This window comes from Elgaria multicarinata, chromosome 18 (genome assembly GCF_023053635.1).
Source record: "Elgaria multicarinata webbii isolate HBS135686 ecotype San Diego chromosome 18, rElgMul1.1.pri, whole genome shotgun sequence".
Lineage (NCBI taxonomy): Eukaryota > Metazoa > Chordata > Lepidosauria > Squamata > Anguidae > Elgaria > Elgaria multicarinata.
In genome coordinates, this window is record NC_086188.1 from 5,683,305 (window position 1) to 5,698,685 (window position 15,381).

Sequence of the window (15,381 nt, forward strand, 5' to 3'; positions counted from 1 at the left end):
AAGAGTGAATTAGCCCAAATTTGGGAAATTGGAACAATAATAATCCCATCAATGAGCCGATGAAACGAAAAGCATCTGACAATTTGCAAAATGTGGACGGCACTGATTTTACAAAATCTGTATTTCCCCAAAGCACCCAAAGTCTCATTGAACTCAGTGGGACTTACTTCTGAGTAGATCTGCATAGGATTGCACTGTGACTTGTGAACCAGGAACGCTCCAGTTCAAATCTCTGTGTTTTATTCTATTTTTGCTGAGTGTTTTATTGTATTTTTATAGATTTTTTAAAAAACTGGTAGAAACTGACCTGATAATTGTATATTGAAAAACGTGGTATGAAATACAGAGCTAGCCCCTTTTTTAGACAAGCCATTCTCTACCAGCCGCAGTCCCTCTCTGCTTCGCTGCAATATATAATACTACTAAGCGACCTCGCAGGGTTGTTGTAAGCGTTAATGAGATAATGTATGTAGCACTTTGAGTGACTGTGCAGTGCTATAAAAAGGCCAAGTGTTGCTGTTACACATCTAGCCTGTGTGTAAACTTCGAAGAAAGTGCCACTATGATTACTAGGTCTTACACTCAAGTCAGAGTGTTGGATGGGGACCGCGGAGGCCCAAGATTGGCCATGAAGCTCACTGGGTAACTTTGGGCCAGTCCTTGACTCTCAGCCTAACCTACCTCACAGGGTCGTTGTGGTGATAAAATGGAGAGGAGGAGAATCAAGTAAGCTGTTTTGGGCTCTTTTGAGGAAAAAGCAGGATATAAATGCAACAAACAAATAAACAAGACAGGGTACACAAAGTGTGGCCATCCAGATGTTGTTGAACTTTATCATCTTGCCCATCCGAAATGCTGTCTGGGGCTGATGGGAACTGGAATTCAACAACATCTGCAGGGTTCCCCACCCTTGCTGAATAGGATTGCAGGGTTGGGCTAAGGTTTGACTCCTAATGGAGGCTGCAGTCCTCTTCGCGCTTACCTGGGAGTAAGGCCTGTTGACGACAGCCGCCCTTACTCCTGAGTAAACATGCCTTGGGTTATGCCCAGCCTGACCTGGGTGGAACCCCTCCTCCTTCACGGCGTCTCTTTTACAGCCAGCCACAAAAGCCACGCAAACCTATTACAAGTAGCTCCCGTGCCAGGAGCTGAGGAGCCCTGGCTCAGTGGCACAGCATCTGCCTTGTACCCAAGAGTTCCAGGGTTCGATCCCCCGCTGGGAACAACCCGGCCTGAAACCCGAAGAAGCAGCCGCTGCCGGTCCGTGTCGACAACAGGGGCGCTCGACAGATCAAAGGCCTGACCGGGTCTTGCGAGATTCCTAAATTTACTCAGAAGTAAGAGCCACCGCCTCCTGCCTGCGAGGCTGGCTCCCGGATAGGACCCCTAAAGGCATTTGCAGAGAGAAAATAAATAGATGGGGGGAAAGAGTGTAAACCGCCCAGAGAGCTTCGGCTGTGGGGCGGTATATAAATGAAATTAAATAAATAAATAAAGAGGAAGAAAAAGAAAAGCCCTGGGGGGTGGGGAGGTCGCACTTCGACGCCCCCCCCCGTAAAAACCAGTTATCCACCAGCTCACCTGTTCACACGACACAGGCGCCTCCGGTCCCCAAAACCGGGAGAGGAGGGGGGGCTTCTGGACTGGCGGGTGTCGCCTCTCCCCTCCCCCCCCCCGCGTCGCTTCATTCCAGTTTTCTCTCCTCTTGCCAAAAACGAGAGAGAGAGAGAGACGAGATCGGGGTAGGGGAGGAGGGATTGGCTCTACGCAAGCCCCCCCTCTCTCCCCCTCCCTCTCCCCCCTCCCCGCCTTTCCAAGTCCCTCCGGGCTGTCCTGCCCACCCCTCCACCCCCCCCCCGGCAAGGAGATTGGCTCAGAGAGTTTGTCAATCGCAGCATTCCCACCTCCCCGCCCCCCCCCCCCCGGTTTTCCCCTCCCTCCCCATCCCATCCCACTCATCTCTGGCTTCAGTGGGGAGTTTGTGCCAGCAAGCTTTTTCAATTATTATTATTATTAATAATAATATTATTATTTTATTTTGCCGAGAGAGCTGTGCGCCCGTCTCCATCTCGGGTCTCCTTTTTGGGAAGCCTCTGTCTTGATTTGATTTCCTTTTCTCTCCGTCTCTCTCTCTCTCTGTCTCTCTCTCCCCGGGCGATGGGACCGGCATGGAGGTCGAAGAAGGGGCGTCCGGAGAGCGGCGCCGCAGCGGCAAGTGCCCCGGAGACAGCCGGAGGGGCTCCGGCCGGGGCCCCCCAGCTCCGCTAGACTCGCGGCGCCAGGCGATCCCGCTCGGCTGCCGAGGTTGCTTTCCACAGGCAGCCGGGAACGGATGCCGGGGAGTCGTGAGAAAGCGCTGCCGGGGTGGGAGGGAGGCGAAAGAAACAAAAACAAAACCAACCAACCCCCCATCTCAACCGGCGACAGGAACAGCGATGTTTGGAGGCGATTTGGAGCCGGCGCTTAGCTTGAATTTTGGGGGGGGGCACAGGAATCTAGACGCCGGTTTTGCCAATTTTTTTTTCATTTAAAATATATATATATTTTGCTGCCACCCCCCAAAAAAGAGAAAGCTACGTCTGGGATCTGATTTCACCTTCCCTGCTCCCCACCCACCCCCCTTCCCTGCGAGGAAAGGCGCTCCTGGTTGTTTCCTTGGGTCGATTTGGGAGCCGCCGAGCCGCCACGGCAGGTAGACAAACGTGTCTGAAGAAGGCACAGGTAGTTCGGGGGTGATGGAACTCCAGGATGTTGGACCAGGAGGACGCCAGCAGTCTTTGTAGGTGCCGTTTGAACGGAGGGCTCAATTTGAAAGGCTAGTTTAAACAAAACAGGACCCCCCCCCGGCCCATAATTATTACTGTTCTTGATTTTTGTTGTGGCTGATTTTTTAAATTTTTGTGGGGGGACTTTGGGAGAAATCAGGAAAAGCTGCAGGAGTTCCCCCCCCCCTTCATCATCCAGATACTCCTCTCTGCCTACCTGCCTCTAAAACCTCCACCATGACTTCTGCTTGGCATGGAACACACCTCTCCCATGGCCTTTACCTGTCGCTGGTCTGGATGGCCCTTCTCTGCACAGGTAAGGTTCAAAAGTTTCTCTCTTTTGATCTGCCAGCACTACTTCTTTTTTCTTTTTCTTTTTATTAAAAGGACTTTTCCTTATTTGCAAGTCAAGTCAAATGTAAGAGGGTGTGTGTGTGTGTGTGTGTGTATGTATTTTGGGGTGTTAATTGCCCCCCACCCCTAGGAAAATGTCACCTGCTCTGCAAATACTGGCTGTTGCTTTGCTGGGTAACTGTGTGGTGTTTGAAGTTTGATTTTGAAATATTCATCAGCCTAGTGCTCTCCAGATGGTTTGGACTACAGCTCTCATTTGCCTCAGGTGGCATAGCCAGGTTTTGGGGACGATGGGACTTGGAAGATATTAAAAAACCAAACAGTCAATTCCCCTCAAAGTTCTTGTTTCTAATGCTTGAGCGTGTTCAAAATGCCTATGATTTGTCTTTCGTACTTGCAACATCCCTGTAAGGCGGGTTGGTTTTATTACCCCTGTACTACTGAGGGAAGGCTGAGGCTATGAGAAGTGTTGAAATTTGAATACAGAACTCAAATACTTGGCCAGTCTTGCTGTGTCTGTGTGTGCCTGTTCATTTCCACCCACACATGTGAAAATTGCTGTCCTAGCTTCATCATAGCTCCTGGAATCAAAGTTGCCATGTGTTCCCCACCCTCCCAGTTGGTGTCCTTGTGCCTTTAACGGATACAGAAGTACAACAGGTGAAGCATTCCTGATTTTTGGCTACTATTGGGGATAAAAACTAGGCTAGTTGGACTTTGGTCTGATTTAGCAGGGCATGTTTTTATCACTGCACTGGCATACCTGAAGATCTGTTCTGTATTTCTGCTGGGCACTCCACTATTAAAGGCGCAAGAGCCCCTTGGCAGGGAAGAAGGTGGCAACCCTATTATTAAGTCTAAAAGAAAAATTGCATAGAAAAAGATGAGGGTGGGATGGAGGTTTGTGTGTGTGTGTGTGTGTGTGTGTGTGTGTGTTCACAATCCTTCAAATAGTATTTTTTTTAAAAAATGGCTGGGGCCCAAGCCTGTTTACTTAAAAGTAATGGCATATTTTGCAGTGCATGGTCCCAATTTGCAGTTAGGGAAAACTGAGCCTGGGAGACAATATCCTGCATTCTGCAACTCTGGACTCACAGTCTGCGTGCCGGATTGACAACCATATCTTAAACAGGTTTGCTAAGAAGTAAGTCCCATTGAGTTCAGTGGGGCTTATTTCCTGGTATGCGTCTTAGGAGGTTTTGGAGGAGTGTTCACCATCCCTTAACCATGAAGAATATGCATTTTGCACGCCTGTGTGTAAAATGGTTATGAGTAACCTCACAAAAGGCAGATCTCTGCCTCAAGGAGCTTACAATTTAAATCCGACAGAGGGGGAGATTTAAAGGAAGACCGAGAGAGGAATACGATTAAGTGCGTTAAGATGTACTTGGTGGCTGTGCTCTGTTACAGGCACAATGCTATGCATTCCCACTTAGAAGCAAGTCCTATTCAACTGGGCAAAGCACTCTTCTTAGTCAACATTTACCATGTCGCAGATGGATTTGCAGTTCTGTTCCCTTGGGGATAGGAATGCCGGGGGGAGGGGGAGTGAATTAATCCAAAGATGCAGATTAGTAACCACAATCTAAAGTGCCCATTGAAAGGAAGCATGGCTCAGTGGGTAGAGACCCTGTTTTGCATGCAGAAGGTTTGATCCCCGGCTTCTCCAGGTAGGGCTAGAAAAAGAATCTGGCCTGAAACCCTGGAGAGCCATAGCTGCCGGTCAATGTTGACAATACTGGGCTAAATAGACTCAGTGTAAAGCAATTTCCTATGTTCCTAAATCGTAGCCAAGATAGACCATAAGAGGGATGCTTGAATAACTTGTTTGAGTGAGGAAAGGTGAAGTTTTTCCGGCATGGAGAAAGTACTGTTGATTTCATTCCAACGTGCCCACCCTCAGCACCCCACTCCACCCCAAAGGTCTGTTTAACTAGCTACCTCGGTCTCCCCTTCTCTTGGCTGGTCCCTCCTGCTTCCTGCAATTCTTTTTAACTGGAGTGGGAACAGGGCGGGTGGCTTCTTCTGAGTGGGGGGTGGGCTGCATGTTTGCGACCCTTTCTTCATGCTGCAAAGCAATCGCTGTGTGTCTCTGTGGGTCTCTCTAACTCCGTTTCGGTTAAAGTGCCACTGATGCTCAGCTTTGCTTTTCTGCTGCTTTTTGTATCTCCTGTCTGCGGTGTCTAATGTTTGCTGGTGGGTGGATGATGGTCCTGAAGGACTCGGAGGTTCACAACCTCTTTCAATGGAACAACTGAGGTCGGAGTAGGTATATGTCAGCTTTTGAGTTTCACTGAGTTCTTCGCCAATCAAGAAGCTGCTATTATCATTTTATTTTATTTTATTTATGGCATTTTTACTCCATCTTCAGGCAAAAGAAAAGCTCAATAAAGCATATAATGTTTACTAATAAAAAAAAAAACCTGCCCTTAGGTTTGCAATCTAAAAGATGCAATGCAAAAGGAAAAGGTTTGGGGAGGGAGGAGGAAAGAAGCAAGCACCAGGCACCAGTTCTTAGTTTCAGATTTCTAATTGGTGTACTTTCTGGCAGGTTTAGGGGGAAATTATTGATAACCTTTTACTTGAGAGGTACTGAACACAGGCTGCCTGAAAGCGTGGGTTCCTGTAGTACCTTTTATCGATACCCCTCAAGATTGCTCCTTGCAAGACTTCTAGAGATAAGTACCAGAATGATTGACTTCACTCAGACTCACAAACTCAATGAAATGGTTATAGCTTTAAAACATTTATTTAAACGATTTAAGAAAGTTAAACAGATACACGAACCTCCGTTCAGCAAAGCCAAATAAAAGAATATACCCAGAAGTCTGGCCGATTTCTGGAGAACAAGATCTTTGCTAAGACAAACACAGGCAATCACAACCCCAATGAAACACCCCTCCCCTTTCTCAAGAAAGACCACGGACCTTAGGCTCAGCGAGTAGGTTCAAGCCAGTGCTGAAAAGTCAGCTTAGGTCTTGATGGTTTGAGAGAAGGAAGAAGAAGGGTGAAACACGCTTCTGGCAGCTTTTCCTTTTCTGGACAAGGTATAGAGCTAGGTTGGTTGTTGTTGTTGTTATATATTATTATTATTATTATTATTATTATTATTATTATTATTATTTATTTTGTAAACTGCCCAGAGAGCTTCGGCTATTGGGCGGTATAGCAATGCAATAAATAAATAAATAAATAAATATTAGCCTCTCCTCAAATGCTCCCACCTCTCAACATCTACAATCCGAGGCCACTTCTTCACTCTGCCTAATGAATGGGCCGGCCCTGTCAGTGAGGCTCATCTTAGCATGGGCAACGCAGATGCCGATGTGCATCCGTAGGTGCGATGGCACAGCGGCCTGGAAAGCCGCACTGATGGTGCTTGCTTGATTAGGGCACATGTGTGGGATGACCAACCTCCAAACCAGCCAGGATGTGGGCCTCACGGCTGATGGTGTCTGTAAACCAGGGGCACGGAGCCTCTTTCAGCCTGAGGGCCGAAATCAATTTTGGAGAAGCGCTCGGGGGTGCGTCCCAGTGGTGGGCAGGGCCAAAAGCGAAAGTGTCGGGGAGGGGAAAAATTGCTACGTATTCCACCTTGAAGGTCTTACTCTAGTCACTAAACCTTCGGAGAGGCATTCCAACCTTCTCAAACGAGGAAGCCTAGACGCCACCAAAACATCAGTGGGAGGGGAGCAGGCGGGGAAAGGGGAACTCTGGAAGACCTGAGTGGAATCCCAGCTTGGCCAAAATTGTCCTTGTTTGGAGGCTGCACGATCTTCTGAGCCCTCACCAACCAGATTCGTAGATACCAATATCATAGAATCATAGAATAGTAGAGTTGGAAGGGGCCTATAAGGCCGAGTCCAACCCCCTGCTCAATGCAGGAATCCACCCTACAGCATACCTGACAGATGGTTGTCCAGCTGCCTCTTGAAAGCCTCTGGTGTGGGAGAGCCCATCACCTCCCTAGGTAACTGGTTCCATTGTCGTACTGCTCTAACAGTCAGGAAGTTTTTCCAGATGTCCAGCCAGAATCTGGCTTCCTGTAATTTGATCCCGTTATTCCGTGTCCTGCACTCTGGGAGGATTGAGAAGAGAACCTGGCCCTCCTCTGTGTGACAACCTTTTAAGTATTTGAAGAGTGCTCTCATGTCTCCCCTCAATCTTCACGTCCTCTTGCGTGGAAGGATGAGGACATGGGGAACGTGGGTGGGTGGGTGGGTGCTGTTGCACCATGTCCTGCTTTGTTGGCCCCTGGTCGACAGTTGGTTGGCTACTGTGTGAACAGAGTGCTGGACTAGATGGACCCTTGGTCTGATCCAGCAGGGCACTTCTTACGTTCTTATGGTCTTATGTTGGAAAACGGGTGCAGATAATAAATAGCAGAAAGGAAGCTCCCCTCCCCCCGTAACTCTCGGTTCAGCCACTCAGGTTCCCATGGAATGGTGGGGCGCCATCTCACGAGTCCTGATATCTAAGCAGGTGGAGCACCTTGGCCTCTCAAACGGAAACAGGTAACAGGCAATCTGGTCAGGATTTCATAGGGCTTGTCCTGCTGAAGTTTTTTTCCCTAAAAAATGCTGTCAGAAGGCTGCCCTCGCTAAGAAAGTTCTCCGCAACAGAGAATGAAGTATCCTTATCAGCTAGAAGGTACACACTGTACAAAGCAACCACAGTGCATTATCTATCTTTTGTTTAAACCAAGAAGCACTGACCTTCACTATTTGCCACTAGAGCTATGAGAACCAATTCTACCTTAATAAAAATTGCCAACTGCTCTAACAAATTGGTATACATATGCCACTAGACACTGCGTGTGACTCTGTGTAAATTCACACCTGACTCCTTGCCATCCCTTAAACAAGTGGTTCTAAACCTTTTTTGAGCCATGGAGTGCTTTGAAAATCTGGTGGAACCTATGGGCCCCCTCCCTAGAAAAATGCGCATATGCACATAAACACAACTTTGCATGCAATGTATATACGTTATTTTATTGAAAATTGATTGCCTCATACAGTGTATGACATACACAAAGTATGAATAAAGTTGACAAGCTTAACAAAAAAATATGTTTCTCACTCTTTTTCATGCAAAAATTAATGGCTACTCCATACAAAAATGGAGATACAGCGTTTTGAATTTAAAAAATCAACTCCAGTGATTCCCTTAATATAGTGAATATAAATTTTTATTTGACTTTCACGGACCCCCTGAAGCCCATCCATGGATCTCAGGTTAAGAACCCCTGCCTTAAACTGAATGCTTTGGGCCAGAATGCTCTGGAATTGTGGACACACTGGGCACGATCCAGCCAAAGTTGACGCCTCCTCCTCCTCCTTTTAAAGTCCTACTGATTTCAGTAAGATGGTTCAGTCACTCCTAAACTGTCTGTGCTGTGAGAAAAAGTGTACTGAATGGTTAAAGGCTTTTGTCTTCTAAAGAGAAGCTAGGAAAACAACCACACTGTTTTATAAAGGCTTAATTCCTTGAGAATAAGCTACATACATGCATGTGATATGTTTTGTTACTTGATGTGAAGGCTGTGGATGATCTCATAAACTTGAGTTATTGGCTCTGTGCATGTTTCTAGTCCTCATTTCGTTCTTGTGATGCATCAAACTATTCCGGATTTTGGTACATAGTGCAAAGCTCATGTACTCGCCACCTTCTTTGATTTCCATCCCTGGAGCAAATGTTCGCTTTCTGATAGCCAATGTATGTTTTCTATCCAGAATCAAAACTTTGACAGGCATGTTTTCCTTCTTGCATTTGGGAAAACCAGACAGCTTGCTTTCAAAGGAACTCTCCTCATTGTGTATTTCAGAGGAACATGCTTTTCTAGGTATGATTCTCATTTGGTGCAGTGGTTAGAAGTTGAGCCTAGGTCCAGGGAGACCCAGGTCCGAATCCCTGCTTGGCTCTAAAGCTCACTGTTTGGCTCACCCCAACCTATCTTGCAGGGATAAAATGGGTGGGAATTGAAGCCTACACAGCACCCTGAACTCTTTGGGAGAAAGAACAGGATATACCTGTGATATATACAATCATGTACTATACTTGTCATATGATATACATGTAACAAATTAAAGGGTAAGCGTGATAACTTATTCATATATTCAGTGGAAAAACTTCTCAGAGGGTGGGATTTTAAGACCCTCAGGAGGTGTTAATTAAACCTATTTCTTTAGGTACAGTAGCATTCTCTTCAGTTTCCTGGTTCTATCTCTCTAATGCAATAACTCCTGGATTCACGGCCGGCCCTATCATTAGGTAGTGTGAAGCCGTCACCTCAGGCGGCACATACTAGGAGAGGGCAGCAAGGTGTTAGAGGAGAGACCTATGTGCCACACAACGTGCCCTGCAGAAACTTAGCCTTCTGTTTTCAGGTTCAGAGAAAGATGCTCTCTCATCATCAGTGCTGAAGACAAATTCATCTATGAGCAGCTTTTGTACATAGAACCGGGGTGGGGGTGGGGGTGGCATCTTGTTCTTTGCGTCAGGCAGCAAAATGTCTTGGGACGGCCCAGCCTGGTCTAGGCATTTTGTAAAAAGTTAATCCTCACCAGCTATTTCTCTTAGTTTGGCAAAAAAGAGAGTAAATGAAGCGGCTTTTTTTGGTTTTAGATACTGGGCCAACCTATGAGGGAAGGTTACAACAGCTGGGATTGTTTCTCCTCGGAAAAAAGGCGAGGAAAGGGAGATATGATAGAGGTGTACAGAATTATGCCTGGTGTGCAGAATGTGGATAATAAGGCATTTTCCCTCCCTCTTTCATAATACTAGGACTCAGTGGGGTCATCCCACAGAGCTGATTGGTGGGAGATTCAGGACAGAGATTCAGGACAGAGAAAAGGAAGGACTTCTTCACACAGTGCATAGTTAAACTATCCAATTCGCTACCATGAGACGCAGTGAGGGCCACCAATTTGGATGGCTTTTAAAGGGGGTTGGAGAAATGCCTGGAGGAGAAGGCTATCCATGGCTACTAGTCCTGATGGCTATGTGCTACTTCCGGTATCAGAGGCAGTAAGCCAATATTCACCAGTTGCTGGGGAACATGGGTGGTAGGGTGCTATTGCACCTTCAACCTGCTTTGTTGGTCCCTGGCTGATGGCTGGTTGGCCACTGTGTGAACAGAGTGCTGGACTAGATGGACCCTTGGTCTGATCCAGCATCAGGGCACTTCTTCTGTTCTTAACCCCTCTCTCACCTTTTCAGCCCTCATTCCTAATATCGCCATGGAATTGTATCGCTTTCCTATGCTGCATGCGCTGGCTTCTCTCTCTCTCTCTCTTTCTCTTTGGTAAAGAATCACCGAGGCGAAACGTTTGCTGATCTATGTTGACGGGTTTCCTCGTCTCTCTCTTTAAAGTAATGAAAATCTCGGAAGCCAAGTTGGGTGGCAAGAGGGCCATCGTGCCGCGTTCCGTGGGTTTAATCAAGTTGTTTAAGGCCTAATGGGTTTCTCCGCTTACTAAACGCCAACGAGGGAAGCCTTTCGAAGAACCGAACAGAAAAGACGGGAGGACGATCTTAGCTGGCAGAGTTCTTTCTTTCTTTCTTTCTTTCTTTCTTTCTTTCTTTCTTTCTTTCAGTAGATGGGTTGTTAGCCCCTCTTCTCTTTATTGGATCGGGAATGATTTATTTTTGTGGTTTTGCTCCATGCAGAGACAGGGACACCGTATTCCTCCCCAGAGTATCTTTCTTTTCTTTTCTTATCCAAGGATTTCAAGGGTTTCTATCGATGCAAAGATGGGGGAAAGATTCAATTTCAGAGAAGTTCTTGGAGGTGGGCGTGCCAGAGGTGGGCGTAAAAGAGTGGGGTTGAAAATAAATAAATAAATAAATAAGACCGGCACATCTATTCTAGCGGAAAACTCTTCCTGCCAGTATTGTAGCCTCAGGGGAGGCATTTCCACCTTTTCGAATGCGGGGAGGGGACTGCACAAAATCCAGGAAAGCCACCAAATGAAAAAGGATTGGGGCTGAGGGCAGGGGAACGCTGACAGGCCTGAACTGGACCTCAAGCAGGCCAGTTTTGGCCCACAGGCCTGAGGTTCCCCACCTGTGTTATCAGAGCCCTCAATTTGGGCACAGAATTACGCTTGCTTGTGTAAAAAATGCCATGTCAGTTTCGTGTGTGTGTGTGTGTGTGTGTGTGTGTGCATATGCATATGTATGTAGGAGTGTGTGCAGTTGGAAAGACAAACTTAACAATTATTGTTCAACTTCAGCGCTTTCCTTCTGTTTTCCGCACTGAAGTTCACCATGGAATTAGATTTTGCCAAAGCGTAAATTTGATCCTTAATCTTTCATAGTGATGTGTCTCGACGAGGTTAACGTCTGATCGCCTTGATGTACTGTAAGCTTAGGGACTGATTAAAAAGTAATTGTGTTAAAGGCTGCGTCTAGTCCTCATGACTGCTGGGGAATTTTTGAGAAGAAGCAGGCACTTACTCCTGAGGAGACTTGTGAGGTATTTGGGTAGGAATTCCAGTAGATACATATTCAAATATAACTCCTTTGCTGAAGGAATTGCACTGGCTACTGAACCAGGTTTAAGGTTTTGGTACTAGTGTGTAAAGCCCTTAACAACTTGAGACCAGAAACCTTAGAGAGCACCTTTTCCTTTACCTACCAGCCTGGTCACTGGAGGTCATTGGAGGTCATGCTCCTGGTGGTTTTGCATGGACCTTTAGTCCGATTGGAGTTCACCAGGAGAAGAGCCTTTATTGTGGTGGCCCCCTTCTCTTTAGAACTCCCTGCCCCTGGAGGTCAGGCAGGTGCCAACATTATGTTGCTTTTGGCACCTCCTGAAAACAGCTCTTTCCCAGGAAGGGTTCCTCAATTGACCAGCCACTGTTTCTACTGGTCCTTTGTTTTAAATTGAACAATTTTAATTTGCTGTTTTTAATCTTATTTTTTACTGTTTTATTCCTATGGGCCCTGCTCTGGAATCTATTTTAGATACGAAGCAGATATAGAAAATAAATAAATAGTGTTTGAGGGCACAATCCATCCAAAGTTGGTCATAATAAAGGCTAGGTTTATATATAGTTATGCTACTTTACCTTCGATGACCGCCATCTGAATATGTCTGCTAAAAGAGCCTCCGCATAATGTTGTGTCTGAGGCAAAATGGACGTTCGGTCTATGATTACGTATTCACACATGCAAGTTCCCACTTGATATTGCAGTCAGCATTTATGTACGGATTAGCAATGGGTGAACGTAGCTCCGCAGAAATGGTTATTTGCGCGCTACGTTCCAAACTCCTTTTCCGAATGTTGGATGAAAGCCCTCCGTTATTTTGAGTTCTTATTTTGTATATGTAAATGCCCTCAGAAGTACAGAACTCCTTTCCTCACACCTCAGTTGCATTGCTACCCTCCTGACCTCCTCTCCCTTGAAACACTGGGTATGCATGCTCCCAGGACCAGCCCTACCATGAGGCAGAGTGAAGCAGCTGCCTCAGACAGCAGATTTAAAAGGGCAGCAAATGGTGAGTGATTCAGTTTGTTCATATTGTGTCTTTACTGCTAGAGATGAGGAAAGGCGTTTGTGGGTACTTTATTGGGGCGCACAAGGCAGATTTTTTATTTATTTATTTATTTATTAATTACATTTTTATACCCCCCAATAGCCGAAGCTCTCTGGGCAGTTCACAAAAATTAAAACCATAATAAAACAACCAACAGGTTAAAAACACAAATACAAAATACAGTATAAAAAGCACAATAAGGATAAAACCACGCAGCAAAATTGATATAAGATTAAAATACAAAGTTAGAACAGTAAAATTTAAATTTAAGTTAAAAATAAGTGTTAAAATACTGAGAGAATAAAAAGGTCTTCAGCTGGCGATGAAAGGAATACAGTGTAGGCGCCAGGCGGACCTCTCTGGGGAGCTTGTTCCACAGCCGGGGTGCCACAGCGGAGAAGGCCCTCCTCCTAGTAGCCACCTGCCTCACTTCCTTTGGCAGGGGCTCACGGAGAAGGGCCCCTGTAGATGATCTTGAGGTCCGGGCAGGTACATATGGGAGGAGGCGTTCCTTCAAATAACCTGGCCCCAAACCATTTAGGGCTTTGAATGTCAATACCAGCACTTTGAATTGGACCCGGACCTGGACTGGCAGCCAATGAAGTTGTAAAAGGACTGGCGTAATGTGATCTCACCTTGACCCTACCTGTAAATGGATTCAGTACCAATGAATAGCTCCTTTAGAGGAGTAAACTAAACCCAGGATGGATTTACTGCCCCATCAAAATCAGAGCCACCAGCTTCCACTGCTTAACGCACACAAACACACACACACCTTCCTGTTGTCCCTTTCTGCTTATTTGGCAAAACCAACTGCAGTTCTTTGTGCGTGAAAGAGAGTGAATGAGTGAGAATGAGAGTGTCATATAGAGATTTCCCCCCCCCCTTCTCCCTAATCATAAACCCTCCTAGCAGATTCACAGATCCCGACTCGCAAATTACATTTTTCTCCCTCCCGATGGAACGCTCAGGCTGGTGTTTTATTAAACTCTCGCTGGGGAATGTAGCAAAAGGAATCTGTCGACCAGCCCGTATAGATCAGGCCTTGTTGAGGCTCAACTAAATAAAATCAACATGGATCGAGGGTTAGTGAAGGGAAAAGTAGCAAGCAAGTGTACCCAAGGACTTGTTTTTTTCTGCCAGTTCTTGGGGGACATCAGACTGCTATTTCTTTCTTAAAAGCCTGAAGGAGGTTAGACATCTTTATGGAGGAAAATTCACCTCAACCTGGTGTCCGGCACATGTTTTGAGCCACAACTCCCATCACTCCCAGGATGGCAAATGGACAGGGATGCCAGGAGTTGTAGTCAAAAACCATCTGAAGAGTGCCAGGTTAGGGAAGGTTGATACTGTCATGTTCTTGCCATGAAGGTCCATTCCAGCCTTCCCAGGAGCAGTCCTGTGGCTGAAGGATCGGTACAGTCAGGTAAGCAGTGGAGCTGTCCAGCAGGGAACACAGTAAGAGAGATGTTGTTTCAGCAATGGCTAGACTCCAGCTGAGCAGCTTTATATGGAATGTTGTTGCCCCAGCCCTTTCTGGTTTGTCTTTGGGGTCCAGATTCAAAACATGCTTCCTCTTTATGAGTAAAGGACATTTGATACACTGCCAGATGGGTACTGTGCCTCTGGCTCTGCGTTTCTGTCCAGATACACTGCCGCCTTTGTTCTTGGGGGATGTTCTTGGTGGGTGTTGGTACTGGTCTTGGAAGGACTAATGGTATCTTTTGACTACACCTGGCTCCACTAGGGCGACAGGGTCCTTTCCGGTTCTGAGGTCTCCTCCAGCTCCAGTTTTGTCCTACTAGGAAGGTGGTGGGAAACCGAGAGAGAAAGTATGGCACTTAAAACCAGCAGCTGAGAGTAAAAAGTAGGAGACCCTGCTTCTGGGCTTCCCAGAGACATCTGGCTGGCCCCAGGCTAGAGTCAGCATGCAATAATGATCACTGAGATGCCAGAGCCCCCGGGCCATCCAAAGGCCACTGTGGTTACCTGCCTTGGCTCACCCTTTCCCCCAGTGTTCGAATGGCCACCTGGAAACCTCAGAGGACCGGACTGGGATGCCAGGCCTAGGATTCCCCACCCTTGCCTTGGCCAAGCAAGACTTGGAACTGAGAGCTTAGAGCAGCCTAGCTACTAGCATGTGAAGTTTAGACCTAGAAGGCATGGGCTCAAATTTAGCGTTTTACTAAGTGAGCTGGGGCCAATTGCCTGCTGATTCTTGAACTACCCCACCACACAGGATTGTTGAGAGGATGGAAAAAGGGGTGGAGAACTTGATTGATGCTCTGATCTCCCTGGAGAGATGGTGGGATAAAAAAGCCAGAGAGAGAGAGAGAAAGAAAACCCAGAGTTTTCTTCACTCTAACCTCCCTTGTACCTGGGCTACATTCTCCAGACTCTCATGAAAGCAGGCAAACTCTTCATTTTCAGCCAGAGTTTATACCCACCCCCAGCTCATAATAGAAATCCTTTTTTCCCCTGACATTCTCCCGTCCTTGCTTTCTGCCGTCTCTGGTGTGGGTAGCGGCTACCATGGTGAGGATAGGTTGTGGGTGTAGTTCTTTGAGCACTTGTGAACTGATGGGAAGGCATTTTTCGAAATGGTTCCTGCTGCTGTAGATCTACCATTGCAAAAAGCGCTCCCCCCTCCGCTTTCTACGCGGCGGATCCCTCGGGGCTTTGGAAACTGACGCTACCTGGCAGCGATGATGATGATGATGA

At 46.7% G+C, this 15,381-nt stretch overlaps 1 protein-coding gene across 1 annotated transcript in view; it reads left to right on the plus strand.

Moving 5' to 3' along the window:
* Positions 1-2,168: 2,168 nt before the first annotated feature.
* The window catches only part of TMEM132B (transmembrane protein 132B), a 285,111-nt gene continuing 271,898 nt past the window's right edge, over positions 2,169-15,381 (plus strand). Inside the window, exon 1 of the mRNA XM_063144325.1 lies at positions 2,169-2,304. Coding sequence (XP_063000395.1) covers positions 2,169-2,304 — 136 coding nt within the window. The remainder of the gene's footprint in view (positions 2,305-15,381) is intronic.